General features: G+C 29.3%; 3 protein-coding genes across 3 annotated transcripts; 1 reads left to right on the plus strand and 2 right to left on the minus strand.

Moving 5' to 3' along the window:
- Positions 1-1747: 1747 nt before the first annotated feature.
- On the minus strand, positions 1748-3731 carry LOC126846649 (uncharacterized). Its single transcript, XM_050586348.1, has 4 exons — positions 3547-3731; positions 3273-3410; positions 2538-2691; positions 1748-2469 (listed from the first exon to the last, which is right to left on the minus strand). The coding sequence occupies exons 1-4, from the start codon at positions 3602-3604 to the stop codon at positions 2334-2336; spliced, it is 486 nt and encodes a 161-aa protein (XP_050442305.1). The 5' UTR covers positions 3605-3731; the 3' UTR covers positions 1748-2333.
- A 2905-nt stretch (positions 3732-6636) lies between these two features.
- Positions 6637-14069, plus strand: LOC126846407 (transmembrane protein 151 homolog). Its single transcript, XM_050585775.1, has 5 exons — positions 6637-6836; positions 9845-9979; positions 10825-10994; positions 11088-11275; positions 13139-14069. The coding sequence occupies exons 1-5, from the start codon at positions 6801-6803 to the stop codon at positions 13771-13773; spliced, it is 1164 nt and encodes a 387-aa protein (XP_050441732.1). The 5' UTR covers positions 6637-6800; the 3' UTR covers positions 13774-14069.
- A 2828-nt stretch (positions 14070-16897) lies between these two features.
- Positions 16898-20602, minus strand: LOC126846664 (probable E3 ubiquitin-protein ligase sinah). Its single transcript, XM_050586376.1, has 6 exons — positions 20216-20602; positions 19535-19612; positions 19067-19310; positions 18726-18938; positions 17820-17935; positions 16898-17200 (listed from the first exon to the last, which is right to left on the minus strand). The coding sequence occupies exons 1-6, from the start codon at positions 20281-20283 to the stop codon at positions 16933-16935; spliced, it is 987 nt and encodes a 328-aa protein (XP_050442333.1). The 5' UTR covers positions 20284-20602; the 3' UTR covers positions 16898-16932.
- Positions 20603-20825: the final 223 nt, after the last annotated feature.

Genomic DNA, 20825 nt, shown 5'->3' on the forward strand with positions numbered 1-20825 from the left:
GGTAGTACTTACGCATAAAAGAGCTACTCGTAATAAAATTGTCACAGTCGTCTTGTCAGTTATTCGATCACTCTATATAATAATATGAATTAAACATTATTTTGATTAAACGCAATTTGAACCTACGAGGGTACATATATTATTATAATATTTTATTATCGAAAAACATTTGAATGCGGCCTCGAAGGCTTTTTCCGGTAAAACGGTATCACTGCTGCGGTTATGGTAGCCGAGTAGGTTACCTCCTTTATTTTATTTACGAATTCAGTAATTAGTTAGATACGCATTAAAAATAAAACTAAATTACCTGTAAAAAACGTTTTTCGTTCATTAAATTACATTGTAAGCTGCGTTAAGTATAATGATAATTAAAAATTTAACTAAACTAAATAAAACGATACGATCATTGTTGTAGCGTTGTGATACTGTGTTGTAGTCCACCCTTATCACAACCCTTATCAGGACTATGGCTCCTAGTCCTGATAAGGGTTGTGATAAGGGTGGACTCGCATCAATTGAAATGGGCTTTTTTTTTATATTCTTAAAACCTGGTATGAGTATTACACGCTTAAAATATTTTTGGAAAGTATTAACTCATAATCCATTATTGTATCAACTAACAAGACGTTTTACCACGCCTAGAGATTTAAAAAATAAAATCAGTGGCAGTATTTTTTTTAACAAATGTTGCTGTAATAACATCCACTATATAAATGCCTCAGCTACGATGTAAAATCTCCTTAGGATAAATTAATGTTGTGCGAGTATATATAACTGTAATAAACAGTTTTATGCAACAAAATTTTGAATTTAAATTATAACAATATATCACAATAATAGTAACCAATGATGTTTTCAAAGTTATAGATACCTTAAAAGGTATAAGTGACAAACATATTTGTACAGTTTGTTCCCTTTACATTGTAATAATTTGTATGATTTTGTAATATAATTTAAGTGTTTATACAATATTTTTAAGTTTTAAGTAGAAGGTTTTGCATTAAATCGTTTTTGTATTATTACACAAGAAACGTTTGACAATTCATACAAATTTAATATTCTGTGCGATATACCAATTATGCATTTTAACATTGAGCTGAACATTCTAACTATAATAACCTATACAAATAATAATTAATACTAATAATGGTTTCCAATCCACTCAGAAACGAAACAAATGTACACTGGTTTTTAAATTGTTATAATAGATAGTAAAAATTTCAATTTAACACTTATAACTTTATTATTTAGTTTTTCCTTACAGCTTACACAAAACAAAAAAGATAAAATAAATTTCACTGTTTACCTTGTCAATTCTACTTGTTTAAATTGAATATTATCAGGTTGATCATTAATTATTAGAATATACCTACTATAAAAAAAGAAAAGTACATTTTTGGTTTGAAGTTTCATACTATGTGCTTCCTATTAATATTTGAAAGTATCTCATGAACCATAATGAAACTATTAACTAATTAGTTTATAATTGTAGTGTATAACTAATACATTGCTTTCTTTTTTTTAAAAAAAGGCAAATGAGTACTACTAAATTACATAATATACATTATAAACTTTAAATGAAATAGCGGTAACAAGGTTATTATATAGTAGTAATAGTTACTATTATTAAGGAAATGTCTATCTATTGGTTAACTTCTTAATAAAAAAAAAACCCAAAATATTTTGTTTTAACCTTACTATTTTTGTTAAGAGATACTACAAACTGTAACAAAATGATAACACAAAATTTGTAAATATATAAATAATATATTCTTATTTCATACAATTTTATTTAACGTAACTGTTAAAACGTTATACATAAAAATATTGTAAAAAATAATATAATGCAAAAATTGGACGGATTCAAGTTATTGATGTTAGATCTAAATAAAATACAGTCTTACGTAGCATAACCTTACAATAACAATTCATAAATAACTATATCATAATTGGTAAGACAAATGGTATAGATAAAAAATTGGTGCTTTCATTGTGAACAGCCTTACATTAAATAATTCAATTGACATATAATTTGATGAATAACAAGCAATTTAATACTTAATAGGTATAATAACTAAAAAACTTGAGAATATATTTTCATATACGAAAAAAAGTAAGTACATTTTTCCAATGAAACATTATTATTATAAATATGATAATTAGTATTTAGAACTCAGATAATATGTAGTTTTTTGAATTATAATAAGGGAACCAGATATCACTTAATATACATTATATTAATCAGATCAAAAAAATTAAGGTCATTACATATACTAAGAATTAAGGATGCACATACTTTGGTGATAATTTTAGGTCATTAATAAAATATTTTATCATTGTTCAATGTGTCTGATAAAAAAGAATATACTTATAAGAACAATTAAAAGATGAGACGATGCCGAGAGGTTGGCCGAATTGCACCAGTGATCGAAATAACAAAAGCACCATGTAGTCGAAGAAAAATGGTCACTGTAAACAACATTGCGATTAAAATAAGAACAAAATCATATGTATAAAATATAATGTTGTTCACTTACCGTTTAATGTCCAATTCAGGAATAGAATTATTTACATAATGACCGAGTTTTATGTCCATAGCACCCTTTCTGCATCCTTCGTATTTATCAGCAGGAATATCTGTCCTAAAACCTTTCATTGAACTCAAACACCCTCGTGTGATAACTTCGTCGGCTAAACACAACACAATTGTATATTAAACATTTTTTTAAAAACTTATTTAGTTTTCATATATTATACTCTAGAAAAAACTTTAAGAAACTTATGGTTGTATATATATAAAAGGAAAAATGAAATAACTGATATTCAAAGATTTAATAATACGAGTTTCACTAACTAATAAATGTTTGTCAAATTATTTTTTTTTTTTTTAACTTTTCTAGTAAACCAATTAACACATTCACCTTTGCTACCAATCTCTGATCGGCGTCAGTAGTCAGGCACTGGTGGCCGCCGCCGATTCGCAATCGTCACTAGGTACATATCTAGATACGTTTATAAATTATTCAGCCATTGCGTAATGCATATTTTTTTACAACAACCATTCAGTATGTCTCAATAACAAATTTTGATGCAGTTGGTTTTAGTTTTCATCACAAGATTGTGAGACGGGCCGAGCAAAATTTTATCGCAAATCACTCAACGTCTGGCACCCATCCTGACGTTTACGCGCGGAGGTGAACGTGTTAATAAAGTGGGAAATAACCGACACATTTTATTCATTAACCACCACTAAAAATACTGAGAACAATTACCTCCATTTCTTTCAATAATTTTAACACAAATATCGTCTTCTTCTGGACACGAAACAGTTCTGTACCATAGCCATTTAAACGGAGTACCACAACCTGGGTGTGTCGACACGCAATCATAACACAGTAGATAAGACTGAGCTAAAGAATATGCAAAAACAATGAAAGTTAGTTAACTTAATGTATCACTTTAAAACTATTACTTAAATTTAATAAATGATTCAATTTAAATGAAAATATCAAATCACCACTCCCTAAATATTTTCTCATTTCTTACCTTGTAATATCATTGCTGACAAAAAAATTGTTGAAAATAATACGCTTATTTTACTCATTCTGTGTACGATTATTTGAAATCTTCTAGTAAAAACAAATATCAAAAGAATAAAAATCTAAGTATTAAATTAAAGGAATTCTCGAAGTTCAAAAACTAACAAGATATCCATGATTCATAATATTATTATAAAATAGGCGGATTGGATAACAGAGGGGCAACATATAAACAACAACAGGTCAATTTGATAATTACCAGTGTGACCACATGAATAAAAAAAATATATGGACACCGAATGAAGTATAAGAATGGCACGCCCAAAATTACTATTTTTTTAAAAATAATGTTTCAATTCTAGTTAAATGACTAAGTTATACTTCGTAAACATACCTAAGTACTAGGTAAGTTATAATTTGCTACTTACAAAATTATCAGTTTTGTTAATATTGCAATCCAATATTATATGTCAGGTCACCGGACACCGGTATTTAGGAAGAGGTTTCGTATGGTCAATTAATGTAATAGAAAATTTAACTTCAAAATTATAAAACCACTTTAATTTACAGCAAATACCTACTGAAAATGTGAATAGGTACGGGAAAACTGTTTTTCGAGGGAATTTTGCGATAAATGTCAGTAGGTTTACCTACTCAAAACCCCTTAAAAATTATAAATTATGTAAGGATCATATTAGTAATGATTAATAATTGAAATATTAAATTACACCGAGTTTTCCATGTTCTTATTTGTAGTATTTATTTACAATAAATATAAAAACATGTCACCAGACTTTTAATAGCAGCTACTTATAAATGCAGTTTATGCTACACCTACACCAAAGTTTATAATTTATACTTATATACCTACCTATACAATAATCAGTGTTTTCTTATAAAAAATAAGTATACACGGTTTTAACGAAAAACTGTGAACACTCTAATTTGATAATAAAACATGTGTTTTAATTAGGCTTGCCCCTCTGTCTTACTTAGGTAGGTACGTCACACATAAGTAATAATACTTAATAATGTTGGTTTTTAAAAACGACAAAGAAACGTGCATTTTTATAATAAAATATTTATACTTTGATTACTTACTTAATTTTTAAAGTTGCTATAAGGTCTCGTTTATGTATAATTGTATAGTCAAAAATATTTTTACTTCTTTTCAAATTCATCTGCCGCATTGTACTGTTGCATGCTTGGTTTTACAACACATCGGTACTAATTTAAACCAGAAACTATTTCTGTGCTACGCAAGTTGAAATAAATAATGCTTAAATGAGTTACCGCATGTAATACATTCATATGTAAATTACAAATATTTAATAATTGAATAATAAGTCATCGCATGTTAGAAAAACATAAACAAAAATGTCTTTAAAATGAAAAAATATAAAATGTTGTAATTATTTTCAGAGTAAAGTCGAAAAAGAAACATTTTAGTATGTAGTAGGAAAAACGTATTATATTATACAATATATACACGATTTTTAATTGATGTAAGTATGGTTTTTTTTTCTAAATCCGGGCAAGGTCAAAGTATTTATGTATGTTAATTCAGAGTATTTACCTATGATACAAACTAAAAATGTGTACCAAAATTATTAAGCTTTCGGTAATTTGTTTTAAAAGTTTTTCTAAACTTTGACTGGACTATATAATAAACTACACAGCCGTTATAGCGGTACTATATTTTATCAGCCGACAGGGTACAAGCGACAACGACTCACAGTGGTCTAGAATCCAATAAAGACTATCGAAACTAAAGTATCCTAAAATTTTGATTAAAAAACAAAACAACATGACAAATTATATGTTTTTGGTGTCAATGAATTTAGATTTGAAATAATATTTTGAATCATCCCCCTACTGAGGGGGGTAAGGGAAGATTTTTTTTTAAATTTTAAAAATATGTTAAGTTGTGCATATCATCAAATTGTATGTTTTTGAGGTCAACGAATTTAGATTTGAAATTATTTTTTGAATCTTCCCCCTAATTAGGGGACAAGGGGGTATTTTTTTTTAAATTTTAAAAATATGTCAAGTTGCATATCAAATTATATGTTTGTGGAGTCACCAAATTCAATTATAAAATACGATTTTAAATAAATACCGTATTTTAGAAGTTAATGTGACTTAGGTGAGAGGATTTTATGTTTTAAAAAAACTTCATGTTGCATATATATTCATATGCTTTTGGCATCACTGAAAACAAATATTGTATTAGTTTTATAATCAATTATTTAGGTAACAATTAGTAATAAATCAACTTTAAATTCATATTTTTATTTGTTGGTTTATATAAGCATCTATTGTACCCAACGCGTGCGCCTCAATTATAACAATTATTTAGTTATAAACTAACACCATCACTTTAATTGCAGGTAATTGCAGCTGAATTTTTTTTTTCTTGTTTTAGTATACCTTATAGTATATTTTTATGTCGGTTTGGCGAATACTATTTAAGACTTTTTTTTTTGTAGAGTTGAATTTCATAAAAAAACCATAATTAATAATGATTGTTTTAAAATGTTTTTTTACCAGAAAAAAAGCAGGGAAGAGGGGTAACAATATATTATAATTAAACATTGGATAATATGCTATAACGAAACGTACATGACTTTTCTTAAATGTTTTTTTTTTATACATTAAAAATTTGATTGAACATAGAGTATTTTTAAAGGTAAAAATAACAGTAGTTGGCCTTTCAACTTTAACCCAGCAGTTAGAGTAGCAAAAAAAAAAAAATGTTATAAATTAAAACTGGGTATTTTTATACACTATATAGTACTTAGTTAACAACTACTAAGCAAATCGGGTCTCTATACGACAATTGTGTAAAATCCAGTTTCGATGGGCTTTTTCGGATTCTAGACCACTATGCGACTGCAGTCTGCTCCCGGACCGAGCGCACGTCCCCGAGACCCGGTCACGATATCCCGGGGCGTGGTTTCCAGAAAGTCCAGGCGCGCGCGCTTCCCACGTCGCGCCGCAGCTTTGCGCCCTGTCCGCCGCCCTTGGATTCCCCTGTCGTCGTTGTCCCCGGTCCTAGCGCTGCACAACACCTGCGCACCGGCCGTGTACACACAACACATATATTAATATAATATATTGTGATTCGGCGGACAAAACAGCGTTACAGCAACTTCCCCGGGCGCGCAAGCCACCGCCGCCACCGACGGTGTTCCAGCAGCAGGTCATTGTCGCCGTAGCCGCCGTTCTTCGTTTCGAGTAGTGCACAACAACAACAACAACATGCCGTTCATACCGGAATCGTACGAAATCAAAAACGTGAGTTGAAAACATTGTGAATTACACACGAATTTACTACTACAATCGAGACCTTACCTTACCCCTACAGTACGCATTGATTTTTACACGTTTAGCAGTGTACAGTGGGGTTGAGGCCAAACCGCATCGTAACGTTTCACCACATCATATTTATTATTATTTTATAATTTTATTGTGTTATACACGGCGAGGGAAGCTGCGCGCTAGATATCGGTAGGATAACTCCCGTTCTTCCCTAAATACCATAGTCGACCCGCACTCGCATGCGTTCGTTGATCTATGGCATGACGGACCGTTGATGGTATCATTATGTTTGTCTAAAGTGTAATTCATAGTACGCACACAGCCAACTTGATAACCTTGACTCGAATATGTTTTCATTGAACTGAACGAGTTAAAAACGAGTTTTTCTTCAAGTTGAAATGTTTGCATGATGTATTATAAAACTTGGATTTTTAAACTTAACCCTTATTGTATTATTTCTGTGATTAAATGTATAAAGATCATATAAACTGCACCACGATCGTCCAATAGTAATTGCCGAGCCATAATTGTATAATGAACATTGAACAAATATTCCAATTAAAATGTTTGCGTTTTATCTCGCACACACTGGATACCTTTTCATAACTTAACGAACAGAATGCAGATAATACCACACACCCCTTCATCGCAGTTACAGAGAGGCACCGTACCGTTAATGTTGAGAAATCAATAAACATTTCCTTGTTATTTTCGCGCTCATCTGTATTCCCAAAAAGCAACATATAGTAACACTTGTGTGGTTTTCTTAAGGTTTTTTTTTTTTTTTTAATTCATTTTGGAATTCACTCAACTCAGTAAAATATAATCGCATACATTTATAGGCGTATTCATAGTTGCTGTATATATATATAATATTTGAAATGGCGTTAACGTGAAATACATAATTATAATATATCTAGACACGTAACATCATTCCTAATATTTATCTATACAAACTTAAGTTTGCAACCATACAAGTCTAAGGTTATTGTTTTAATGTGTAAAAAGCTAATCGAAATTACACTGGCGTGCTGTGTGTATCACAAAGCGTGTAACACCAAAAGAAAATTGAACTAATCTATTATGTGCACTATAGCAATGTAGTAAGTGTTGAATATTGAATAGAAAGGAAAATAAAAGCTATAAAAATTGATGCTAAAAGTGGTGTAACTATAAAATAGTGATAAGAACAAATATGACTGATGTCCCTATGTGTTAGAAAAATATAATGTGTGCTAAGTGAAAATAAAAAATATTCGATTTAATCATTTTACAATAGCTAACTCTTGTAAAAAAAAAGTCCTCACTAATTATACAACTTGTCCATTTTTTTATACAACCATGCATAGACGCACCTAAATTGCCTATCCAATACGCCGGTTTAATCATATAAATACAAATTCTATTTCACTTGGTTAATTGTTGTATCTATGTAATAACAAATTTGTACATATAAAATAACCATTGAACTATATATCATACGGTTCTTTTTTTTCCCTAAAGTGTTGGAAATATACAAACATATCATGACATGGCATAGCTGTGCAATTACCTATGGGTTTTGATTTCGGGTCTATTTCATATTGTTCTCTTGTCCTACCTTCTCTGTGACCACTTCTATTATTTTTCTTTAAATTCCTCTCCATTGTTGTTTTTTTTTTTGCTATGATGAGACCTTTTGCAATCTTCTGTGCTTTCTATTTTATTGTCCAACATTATCTCGAAGAGAAAACTCCTGAAAGCCCAAATATTGATGAATTATTCTCTTAATTATTATTCTTTGGATATCTTACTTCTCCTAAATTTCAACCCCCTCTGCTATCACATTTATTTTAAATGTTGTTTATAATTTAATTATCGTATTTATGTAGACTTATACAAGTTGTTTTGTTATAATTCATTGTTTTGTAAAAAAATTATATGTATTTGCTGTGTTGGCACAGTAAAGGCACTTAACATTTTTTGCAATTGTCATATTTTATATAATAATAGTTAATGTGAGACTAGTTTCTGTTAAAATATTATTTTCTTCAGTATTTCATAAGTAAGTTTCTGATTCCTAACATATTCAATCTTAAAATATTTATTAACTGAAGTTGTTTCATTTAAATAGAACATATTTTTGTTTTGCTTTGAATAGTAATAATAAAAATCAAGCATACTAGAAACGGCGAGGTCACGGGTCTTTAGGAATCATTAAAATGAATGTAATGAATAAAATAACTTTCAAATAGTCCCTTCGATGGAAAACTGTAGACGGTAACATTATTAAATATAAAATATACAAATAATTTTCTAGACAACACATGTTTATAAACATAGTTTGAAATTTTTTATATTTTTTAGGTACACGTTAGATCTTAACAGCTTTAATCTAATTTTCAGTCCTGAAACTACACCCTTAAAAATCGAAAAAATGTCCATCCCTTCTGAGGAAAAGGGTTAATGATTTTTGGGTTGTTACTTTTTACTGTCATATTTTGTAAGAAAAATATTAGCGACAAAAGTTCTTAAAATCTTTTTAAATTGTAATTCCTAAAATGATGGTGTTTAAACATTAATATGCTTAAAAATGCATAAAACAAATAATGACTAATGTAAAAGCTACAATTGAAAGTCTACAAAATATTTTTAAATTTAGTAGGGATTTGCTCTACTGGAATAGGTGCTGTAACTTTTTCTTTTAAAACTGTCGTTTTTATATGGTTATAACTCTAGTTATCAAAACATGTTAGTAAGTTCAAACTATATTTATTCTAAAAACCACATCTATATTAATAATATATTAATCTAACTAAATGTATACTAAACGGTTTATCGTAATAAGTATTTTATGAACTTATGAAATAATGTGGTAGAGAACTTTGCTTACAAAAATCATCCATCTACTGCATTGAAAACTATATGCTTATTATTTTATTTCAACGATTAAAAAATAATAACTGTTTACTAATAGCTAACTGTATTATTATTGTGAATTGCAGAAAGTCCCACGTGATCGGACCTTAAGAAACTCGTTTCGATGGAAAGAGACTGGAAGATGTTTGGCATTGACATTATTAATATTTACATTGATCATATGCTACTTTATCCTCGTGTTAACCCGCGGCCCGGCAATTGTAAGTACAATGGCGTGTGTTCAATCATAAACCAAATTTAAAGTCCCGGTATGAATCTTCAGATTCACACCAAAAAAAAAAAGCCTATGGCTTGTTATAAAACATAAAATATGTTTTTTTTGTTTATTAAATCAGGGCAATATATAAGTTTATACATTTTTTAAACTTGCGATAGCATGTTATTTCGAATGAGAAACATTTCTCTCGTTTTTAAATGTTTAAAATGATTTTTATTGGCAACGAGCATCAGTTTTCAGAAAAAAATCTGTTGGTTTAGATTTGAATTATTTTTAGGTATAAAAATTCAATATTAATTTTAAATAGATGTTCTTTGTATAAAAACCAAAAGTAGAAACAAGAGAAATGGACTAGTAGTTTTTTTTAAACTTATTCCTAATTTATTTGCTATACTTACATGAAACAAACTTCCTTCAATAGATAATTTTTTTTTTTTTTTTAAGAAATTATAGAAAAAACAAGATATGTTAAGATAATTCAAAACCCTGTTATATATGTAATAAAAAAAAATAAACTATTATGGCCTCAATTAGTGCCAATTATAGTAGTTTTTTATAAAAATAAAATATTAGCTTGTTCCTCATTTCCTACTGATAACTTTTTATACAAAGAACATGTTCAAAATAAATTTTTATACCTCAAAAAAATAAAAAAATAAAATTTTTGAAAACTGGTGCTATCAAAATTTTGGAAAAGTAGGAAAATGTTTTTTCACCTGAGATATTCATACAATTGTCATGGTCATAATTTAAATTTTGATAAAAGTGGACTTAGACACCTTTCGGGGTTTCCCTTCAGTTGTTTGAGTGTGTGTTTTCATAACGCAGGAACTCGAACAAGTGATGAGTTTGGTGATGACGGTATTGTTGTACTGGCCATACTTGATGGAATGTTGGGCCTGCGACGTCATACAAGAAATACTCAAAATGGAAATGATGTCTTACTCTATGGTATCCGATTACATATACCAACTCAAGGTGGTCGAGCCACAAATATGGTAAGTAATTATTATTCAAATTATTATCCTGATTTTATATTAAAAAAAAAACGCCAGGGCTACTTACCTATAATTGTTTTAATGTTTTTAAAGGTGGGAAGTACTAAGTTATCATTATGATGCGCAGCGTTCGCCTATCCTGATATCGAGACAACCCAAAAGAGTGGAAAAGCAAAAGAAAAGAAGGGCGTTCGACTTCAGGTCTATGGGCTGCTACGACTTGTCTGATTCACTTGAGTTTCGCCAAAGGAGTCCTATCGTAAAAATTGAATTCACCAAAGGTAAATTATCATTAAAATGTAATGACGTTTGAAGTTAAATTAAATAACGCTTGTGTACCTAAAACTCGGATTAGAGCAAAATCGAATGGATTTTTTAATGGTTTATACCCACATTCCCCACTTTTGCCTGCTCAAGGAAAATGGCAAAATTACTAGACTAGAAATACTTTTTTGTAATTGAAGTATTGAGAAACAAAAGTGTATGTGTAGAATTTTACAGCACACTAAAATGCAAATTGTTTTTTTCAGTATGCTCTTAATAGCGGATGAGATATTCATCAGATATTTTTCATAATTGATTAAAAATTATAGAACAAATACAGAAATAAATCGGGCTGATTCTTATCACTTTAATGTTAGGTTAGCTTTAAACTACACATAAGTATAATTTCATTTAGGAATAAAACTAACTACATATTAATAAACATAATTACATTATGAATAATTAGCTAAAAATTGATAAAACGTTGATTAGTTTTGTTTAAAGTATGAAAATAGGCATCGTTAGAGTAACCCTTAGAGTTAAATTTTATACATGGCAAACATATTACTAATCAAATTTAAGTAGTTCTAAATAATTTAAATTAAAAATATTAGCACGAAGCTTATACAAATTAACCGGTAAATTAATTGGCATGATCGAAATTGATTAAAACCACTTTTTTCTTAAATATTGCCTATACAAAACTGCTTAAAAACCAACCGCATGCAATCCCCTTAAGAGGACGCCACACCGGTCATTTCTAAGGAGTAAAGTATAGGCAATTTTTCGAAAAATCTTAATTTAGAGTTTGAACTATAATGTATATATATTATACAGTATTGAGGATACTTTGTTGGTTGCCATTTTTTTGTCAGACTATCACAGTAATTTCTATAGGATAAAATACATTTTTTTTTGCCATCAAAACTGCTTTGCGCGGATTAATTTTTCCCAGGCTTCATATATAGTTAAGGAAAGAAATTCATACATATTATTTATGACAAAATTATCTGCGTTCCATTATTCGTATTATTTCGATATACCTAATACGAACAACGCTATATCATTTTTAAAAAATTCAAAAAAAGTCCTTTCTTAATTAATTAATTATTCATTGACTGGTTGAAATATTAAAAAAAGGGCGATGGTAGAACACAGACAGTGTTGTTGTCTATATTTTGTACAAATTTGATTTCTTAGTTTTGATTATAGCCTTTGTAAAATTAATCCGCACAAGCCGGGTTTATGGATGTGTGACGTCCCCTTAAGAGGGCGTCGCACCGCCCATTTTTAAGGAGTAAAGTATAGGCAATTTTTTACAAAATCTTAATTTAAAGATTAAACTGTAACGTGTAATTATTAGTTCAATAACTAGGACTCTATTTTGGTAGTTAATTTATTTTTTGGACTATCACAGTATCCTTGAAAGCGGTTTAAACATGTTTTTTCATCTCTACATGTTTAAGCAGACTGAAAATAACTCGATTAATTTTGGTTTTAGAGTAAAAACACCCATTATAAAATTAAAAGAGAACAATATTTTGGAGGGCAAGACGGTGCGCTTTTCAAGTATAACGCTCAATACATAGTTTAGAAGTAACGACTATTTTGACATTTTTATATGACTGTCCGTCTTGCCCTCCGAAATATTGTTTTCTTTTAATTTTATAACGGGTGCTTTTACTCTAAAACCAAAATTAAGCGAGTTACATTTCAGTCTGCTCAAACATGTTTTTACCACTGAAAATCACCGGTGCGACGTCGTCCTCTTAACAGGTTTCAATTATTTTCATTGACACTAATAAACTTTGGATACACTTTGGATGTGTTTATTTAACGTGTGCGATTAATATTATGATTTCTCGTCAAAACACACACAGATTTCGCTTTTGCCAGACCTTGGCTTGCCGAAGAGTACCAGAACAAGCGCAACGCTTTCTACTCGCGTTACGACGCCAAGGACGAGTACTGCGACAAGAAGGAGGGAATAAACTTCATCGGGATACATTTCGACAAGTCCGTGTACGCCGGCCAATTGCCGCGGTTCGTCAACAAGAAAATGTACTGGCTGTTTTCGGCCCTGTTGCTGTCGTGGCCGTACAGGGTGTACGTCAACTACAACATATCGTATGTGCACGTCAACATCACCAAGCTGTTCGGCGCCAGGCGCCTGATGTCGTCGTACGCGCCCGCGTTGGTCGTCGACCCGGCGCCGCCCGCTTACACCGTCGACTACCCGCTGCCGTTCGACATGTTCGGCACGTCGCTCGCGATGACCATTTACCGCGCGTGCCCGCCCGAACGCGTGCCCGCCGAGCTCGTCAGATACCACTACGACATCGAGTCCGGCCCGTACGCACTGCCGCCCGCGTACGAAGACGCCATCAGGTCGCCGTCCACCGTGCAATATGCAGTCGACGCAGACCGCCGCTACGGCGGTGGCAATCGTCAAGCGCGCGCGTCCGGTCGAGGCAATAACGGCTTGCCGGCCGTCACTTTCGAGACTAGCCTGTAGTTCACCCCTCCGCTCCCTGCCGCCGCAACTTTTCTTCAAGCCGTTCCCACGCGCGCGTCACCCGCAAGCAATACAATAACGAGTAAAGCCGGAGTAACAAGATGACGCCAATAACGCCGGTTCACCCACAATTTCACGTGGGTTTTATCCGAAAGCTGAAACCCCAACACTATCCGATTAATAATTGTTTAACGACGAATCCCCAAATCTATCTTCAAAATTGCTTTGGCGAGACAATTTCATGAGAAAAACTGTTCCCATCGAATCAAACCGCGATGGAAAAAAAAAACATGAAATTATAAAAGCCTAGTTAAACATTATAGCATAATCCCTTTATTGTTAAAACCCTGGAAATGTACAAACAAAAATGAAACGCACTGATCTAAAATCACAGATATATATAAATATATATAATAAACTAGATTGAGCTAACTAGTGATAAGAATTGAAGCAGACGGTCCGCCATTCTGGTGGGATTTATGTGTGTTATCAATGCATATAATATATATCTGTATATATTATTACATCAATATTACACATATATATGTAATTGTTATAAACATATATTATTCTCGCGTGATAAGGTTCTGATTCCCACCAAGATGGCGGAAAGTGGCCGCTTCAATCTTCCCAATTATATGAGATTATGCTGTATAAATAATATAAGGCATTTATTATTTCAGGGATTTTTTTTTTATCGCGGTTCAATTTAATGGGAACATTTTTCTCTCTCGAAATATTCATCCTTTGGACAAAACCCATCCGAAATTTTGTAGAACCGAGTGCAAATTACACGCAGGCTACGATTCATCAACATAGTACACATGCATACTTCTATCATATGTTATTCGGTGTACATATTCTTGTAGGATACATCCAATAAAATGCTGATCGGTATAAGTTACTTGACTACATTAAAAAGTTAAAACTAATAAACCATAAGAACTGTGCTGTGTGTCAAACGGTACCTAAACCCGAAGCGCAACGATACATATATATATATTTCCTGCAGGTACAAAATACAAAATATAATATTTTTATAAAACATGAGCGTTTTAAATTTCTATTAAGGAACGCGTATATTATTGAACTTGAACTTAAATCACTAGACTTAAAAAAAAAAAAAACCAGCAACAACGAATTTCTTACAATTTATCGTCTAATCTGTTGTCGAGCTTGTCAATTTTCGATTGGTCGGTCGCAGTAATTTTCCTTACTCCTTGCCTTTGTGTTTAAACTATGTGGCATGTATTCCATTCTTGGTCTTCCCCGTTCTTGAAAATATAATATTTCAAAACACGTGATTGAATTTATTATATTATACCTACTTACGAATACCTACATGTATATTATTTATTAAGATTTTATGTGATCATAGGCAAACATAGTATTATATTAATAATCAAAATTAAAACCCGTAGCTAAATACGTTCGTTTTCGATATGATATTATTAGATAAACTGTTTTGTTCGATGAAAAAGATAAAATGTATTCCTGATGTCAGGTACTTAGTTGGTTAGTTAGTAAATATAGTTAAAACGTTAATGTTATTATTATTATTATTATGTTTGCGTGTTATTTCAATTTTTGTTTTAAAATATTTTGTGTTGAACTCTCTCATTGTGTATACCAAGTAAGAAAGTGTGGGTGATTTAAACATAAATAGATGTATTTCATTTTATTCAGTCTGTAAACCCAAAATAACACAGCATTTAAAGCTATTGATAATTTGACACGAACCTAACAATGTTCGCGCTATCGTCTGTCTTAGTTAAGTGATTTAAAAAAAATGTTATTTTTTAAAATATTAAATATTGTTTCAAACCAAGAAGTATTATGTTATACCTAGTTATAGAGTAATTACCAACATTTTTAGACTTCTTCAAATTCGAATAACTTAAAAAAGTAGGACTAAAGTCAGTCTGCCAAGATAGAAGAAAATAATTATCGTTCAATATATCGTGGTGATAAGATATCAACGATAACAGTATTTTGAAAAAATATTGTTTTTAAATTCGATAAAATATAGTAAATTTATTATTATTAATTTGTATATAAGTTTTAACTATTTACTTGTATTAATTAACAACAATACCTAGTTGTTTTATTTGTTCAACAATAAAGATTTTTTTTTCCTTTATGTGGTCATACTGGTTTTAGTCCTACTCTTTACTTCGTTCTTGCATACAAGCTAGTATATTATGTTAGTTTATCTGTTTATATTATTACTTTATGACCTACACTTGATATTTTAACATCCGTCTGAAATTGCAATAATCTATAAGTTTAAATCATCAGTCTTGATATGTAATATATGTACTGAAAAAAATATTCTATTGTATACATAAATTATATTATTGTAGTATTATACGATTGATTAATATTGAAAAATATACGAGTTGAATTTATTCGACTATTTAAAAAATAAAATCTTTTTAGTTAATTCATCAAACTATTGACTGCCAAGCTTTAATTACATATTTATAGAAACAAAATTTTTTCTATGAATAACAGCCATTTTGATAGCGAAAATTGACATTATGGGAATAACTTAAAATTTAAACTCTTTAAAGAGATTTTAATAACTTTTTTTTATTTGAAAGAAAAGACAATTTCCTTTTTTGTATAACAAGTCTACACAGAATGGACTGTCGTCATTAGCTATTGACTAAAATTTAATAAATAAATAGAATTCTAGTCAATAGTTGTCCATTTATTGTTAGGCAAGGAATTGTAAAAATTCTAGTGAATTTACAATGAGGTTTATTTTATTAACAATTCCCAAGTTCTATAAAATACATGTTTTTCAATATTAAAATTTAAGGTTAATTTAAAAGTCATTAAATTTTACAATTGTTATTATTTTATAAACAACAATCGTAACAAATGCTGGGCACGGAAAAAATAATACCTAGTGAATAATAACACTTTAAGGAATACAAACTTAATTAAAAACACAATGAGAAATCACTATGGAAATATGTCTATTATATTACCAATATAATAAAAAAAAAGGTATGCACAACAATCTTTTCATTTTTTTTACAAAATTTATATCTACAATATCAAAATAAAATAATCAAGAATTATCATAATATGAAAAGTTTTATAACAAATTGACATTACAAATACATATTTTATAAAAACACATAATATATGTCAAGGTATTGAATTAGAATTACTTTTAATGTTTAAATCGATATGTAAACTATATTTTTTTTTATTGACATAGCATCTTAATATTTCTTTTGATAAACAGATTGCATTTTTTGATAGAGAAATATTTTTACCTGTTCCTACATAATATGGAATTGTCGGTCCAGAAAAAGTTAATTCTTGTGATACACCGCCGGCTTGAAAATTACTTAACTTGATTGTAAAGTAAAAGGTTTTTGCTTTCGTTAAATTTCCAATATAATATACTTGTCTAAACATACGTATACATTATTTAAAGCTAGTCTTTTTTAAAAGTATTTTCTTAATTAATAAATCAAAAAACGTCCCAGTTCAAAACTTACGTTCTTTAACTATAACCATTGTAAAATGGCAAAAAAAATATGGAATACATAAATCGTATTTTAAAATTGTCAAGTTCTTGCAGTTTTGAACTGGAGCATCAATATCATATAATATATTATATATTTTATATTTTCAATATATCTATCCCACACACTACTGTGCTTTACAACATTATTCCAATACTTCTTTAATTAGCTCTACCTCCAAAACTATTCTTTATTATTTTCCATGCTATTAGTACAACTTTTAAACCGTCTCATAAATTGTGTAAACTCACTCATAAAATTCTATTTAACATATTCACTACAAACATCTGAGTTCTTATTTTAGAAAATTTCATTTTTTTTTCATCCTCTTAAATCAGTGCTCACATTCACTTCCACAAATAGATTGGTGACCTCAGTACAGTTAAGAAAAATGTCTCTAAATAGTATATTTTACTAAATAGTTAAAGATAACTAGTAAACTAATCTAGATACTTAAATGGTAAGGTTAGGTTAGGTTTGGTTTTGTAAATGTATTCTTACACATTCATTTCATTTGGTGAACCATTTACAAGAATACCAAAATGTTCATAATGAGTAGTAAGAAACCATTTTTTACACAATCCATTAGTATTCCAAGTTGTAGGTATTTCAAGAGCCTAAAACAAAAATGTTTAGGAATTTATGTCAAAATTGTTATAAGTTTTAACTTGCACATCTTATTAACAATACAGACCCAGTTAAGGGTTAAGTCAATGAAAAAAAAAACATGAAGGATAAAGTAACTAATATCATTAGTCTTATACAATAGGATTTGCTTATTTATTATACTATTATAAGATCATTGACAATATATAGAAATTAGTGGCTAAAGAATAACATATTATTATTTTTTTAATTTTAATTTTTGTACTGTACTTGAATAATTACTGAAAATATCTAATAAAATATAATATGTAATACCTATGAGAAAACTTTATTTTTAACTAGTTCAAATAACCTAACATTTTAAATAGTTTTTTATTTATTCATTATTTCTATTTTTAAATAAAAAATAAAAATTTATTTAAATCATTTTGTATTTTTATTTAAATTAAGTCATTTTTTAAATTTATTTTAAATATAAATACCTATTTAAATGTTCATTTGTATGCACATATTTAAAAATAATTTTCAAGTTTATTATTACATTAAAAACCATAAATTTTAATGAAAATTATACATAATTTAACTTAAGTAACTTTTTTTAAAGGATAAGCGACTTCCGTCCTAACTCAAAGCTTTGAAATTTTCTCTAAAGATCTTTATTAACAACGAGACTTTGCATTTTTATTTTTATAATACAATTAAAATAAAATTGCAAATTAAATAATTATAATATGTCGATTACTTTATCAATATTCAATTGTAATAGGATAACATTGAAACAATTGCAAAAAAAAAGTTTACCTGTTCTTCTCCAAAAAGTGAGCTACGACAATGTTCATATGTCATATGTATATGGATATCCGAATATTTTCCTTCCCAAGAACAGTTATCGAAAAAACAAGAGTAATATTGAAATTCACAATCTTGTTCGTGTAGCACTTTTTGTGCTATTAACATCTTTTCAGTGCATCCAGTTTGTGAGTTTTTACACGGATATTTCAATAAATAACTGACCTTTAAATATCATATTAAAGTTAAATATAATTAAATCGAAACTGCGAAAAAGGATTTATGTTACACCCCCCCTGGTAGTGTAACATACAACTTTATTTGCTTTAAAATTTAGAAATTAACCTACTCACTTTTTCCATGCACAAGTTACGCTTTGCAATAAAACGAGATGTACATATCGGACAGAAACGACACATTAGATTACACGATTGACAAATAATATGACCGTTAAAACATTGCTGTATAGGAGGTGTTATATGTCCAAGACATACAGGACATTTAAATAAATTGATTAACTGTTCATTAAGATCATCATATGTTTCAGCATTTTTATTAACTCGAATAAAAGTTTCAGACTGTTCAGTCACTTCGAACCTGTTGCCAATTAAATGTATATAATATAGAAAATATAATAATGAGTGTTGGGCAAAAAAATTATCATTACCTAATAAAAAATTGGTCAATTTATTTTATGAATAAAATAAATCGTACGCATAAAATCTATAATTATGAAATTTTAACAGTAGATTTTTTCGCTCAACACTGTGTCTATAATAGTAAAAAAAATGATTGAAAAAAACATTACACGCAATACATACTCATTATCTCTGTTCGAAGAACAACTTATATTTGGGCGTTTTTTAAATGAGAGTACGTAATCTTGAAACTTATTAAAACTGTAAAATAATTGTTCCTATATTTTAATACATGAATTTACATTTACAATAAAACAATATAATACTATTTAACAATGCCAGAATGAAAGTTATCAGTTTTATTATTATATATATTTTATATTTTGTGTCTAGATTATTATTATTACAAAATATAACCAATACAATACACCTACCTAGTACCTATGTAAAATATTTTACTTCTTAAACGGTAGAATGATTACATTCATACATGCATTTAATAGAAATTATTCCTTAAAGGTACAAAAACTATAAAATGGTAATATTTACATCTCCCCATCAAGGTCATCTCAGTCTACCCCTAAATATGACCCTAGTATACCTTTAACATAGTATATAAGTTTTCCACGATTAAGAAAAAAAAAAAAACAACATTTTAAAGTACGGCAATTTCATCTCAATTGGCGATAAATCGAACTTGTTTTAAGAAATATTATACTACTTCTTTTATCCAGGCGTTACAAGTAACAAAAAATTATTTCATTTACAAAAAAAAAGCAACATTAATAGCATATTATTATTATAACATGATGATCACTATTTCGGTTAAATAATTTCATAATACAAAACGTTTCGATTACCAACCGAAGAATAAGCACATCCCACAGAAAATAAATGTACTCTTGTAATAAAAAGTTTAATATAGTTTTCATATTTGTTTTATATTATTAAATATTAATTGATGAATATCACATAACACCGCAACAAAAACTCATACTATAATAATGGGATAACAATTGACACCACTTTTATCAAATTGCATGCTTTACCTAGAACCATTTTTTCTATTATACACTTTTTTCCACCAACCAGTTTATCTATTAACTGCTTAACCATCTATGGCGAAATTTGATATTGGAAAAAGTGGTCGATGGATCAACGTTTTCATTTCCATACATTGTATACCTCAATAGTTTTAATTTATACCCAAGGCAAAATGTTCTTCGGAAAAAGATTACTTGGATCAACTGCCATTTGGAATTGTTTACATTTTAAAAAGTTCACAAATACCAATCAACAGCAACTACGTGAAGTTTTTCTTTTTTATATATGTCTATGGAAAAAAAATAGTTTTTGGTAAATTATAAAAAAATACATTCCACCCAACGTTTTCTCTCTTACAAAAAGCCTTGAGATAAAAATCAGAAATTTTACCAAATAAATGTTTTACCTTCGTTATGTATAAATATATATC

The sequence above is a fragment of the Adelges cooleyi genome, unplaced genomic scaffold (assembly GCF_023614345.1).
Source record: "Adelges cooleyi isolate 19-005CV unplaced genomic scaffold, UGA_ACOO_1.1 ACOO_flye_CR_arks_rails_tigmint_CR_PRNA_9, whole genome shotgun sequence".
Lineage (NCBI taxonomy): Eukaryota > Metazoa > Arthropoda > Insecta > Hemiptera > Adelgidae > Adelges > Adelges cooleyi.

Excerpts from the sequence above, each read along its gene's own strand:
- LOC126846649 (XM_050586348.1), bottom strand. The coding sequence starts at position 3,604 with ATGAGTAAAATAAGCGTATTATTTTCAACAATTTTTTTGTCAGCAATG. Across the intron at positions 3,411-3,546 it reads GTCAGCAATGATATTACAAG|CTCAGTCTTATCTACTGTGT; the intron begins GTAAGAAATGAG and ends CATATTCTTTAG. Across the intron at positions 2,470-2,537 it reads CCTGAATTGGACATTAAACG|TGACCATTTTTCTTCGACTA; the intron begins GTAAGTGAACAA and ends TGTTGTTTACAG.
- LOC126846407 (XM_050585775.1), top strand. The coding sequence starts at position 6,801 with ATGCCGTTCATACCGGAATCGTACGAAATCAAAAAC. Across the intron at positions 6,837-9,844 it reads AATCGTACGAAATCAAAAAC|AAAGTCCCACGTGATCGGAC; the intron begins GTGAGTTGAAAA and ends TGTGAATTGCAG. Across the intron at positions 10,995-11,087 it reads GTGGTCGAGCCACAAATATG|GTGGGAAGTACTAAGTTATC; the intron begins GTAAGTAATTAT and ends ATGTTTTTAAAG.
- LOC126846664 (XM_050586376.1), bottom strand. The coding sequence starts at position 20,283 with ATGAAAACTATATTAAACTTTTTATTACAAGAGTACATTTATTTTCTG. Across the intron at positions 19,613-20,215 it reads TGGGATGTGCTTATTCTTCG|TTTTAATAAGTTTCAAGATT; the intron begins GTTGGTAATCGA and ends ATTATTTTACAG. Across the intron at positions 18,939-19,066 it reads GTAACTTGTGCATGGAAAAA|GTCAGTTATTTATTGAAATA; the intron begins GTGAGTAGGTTA and ends TGATATTTAAAG.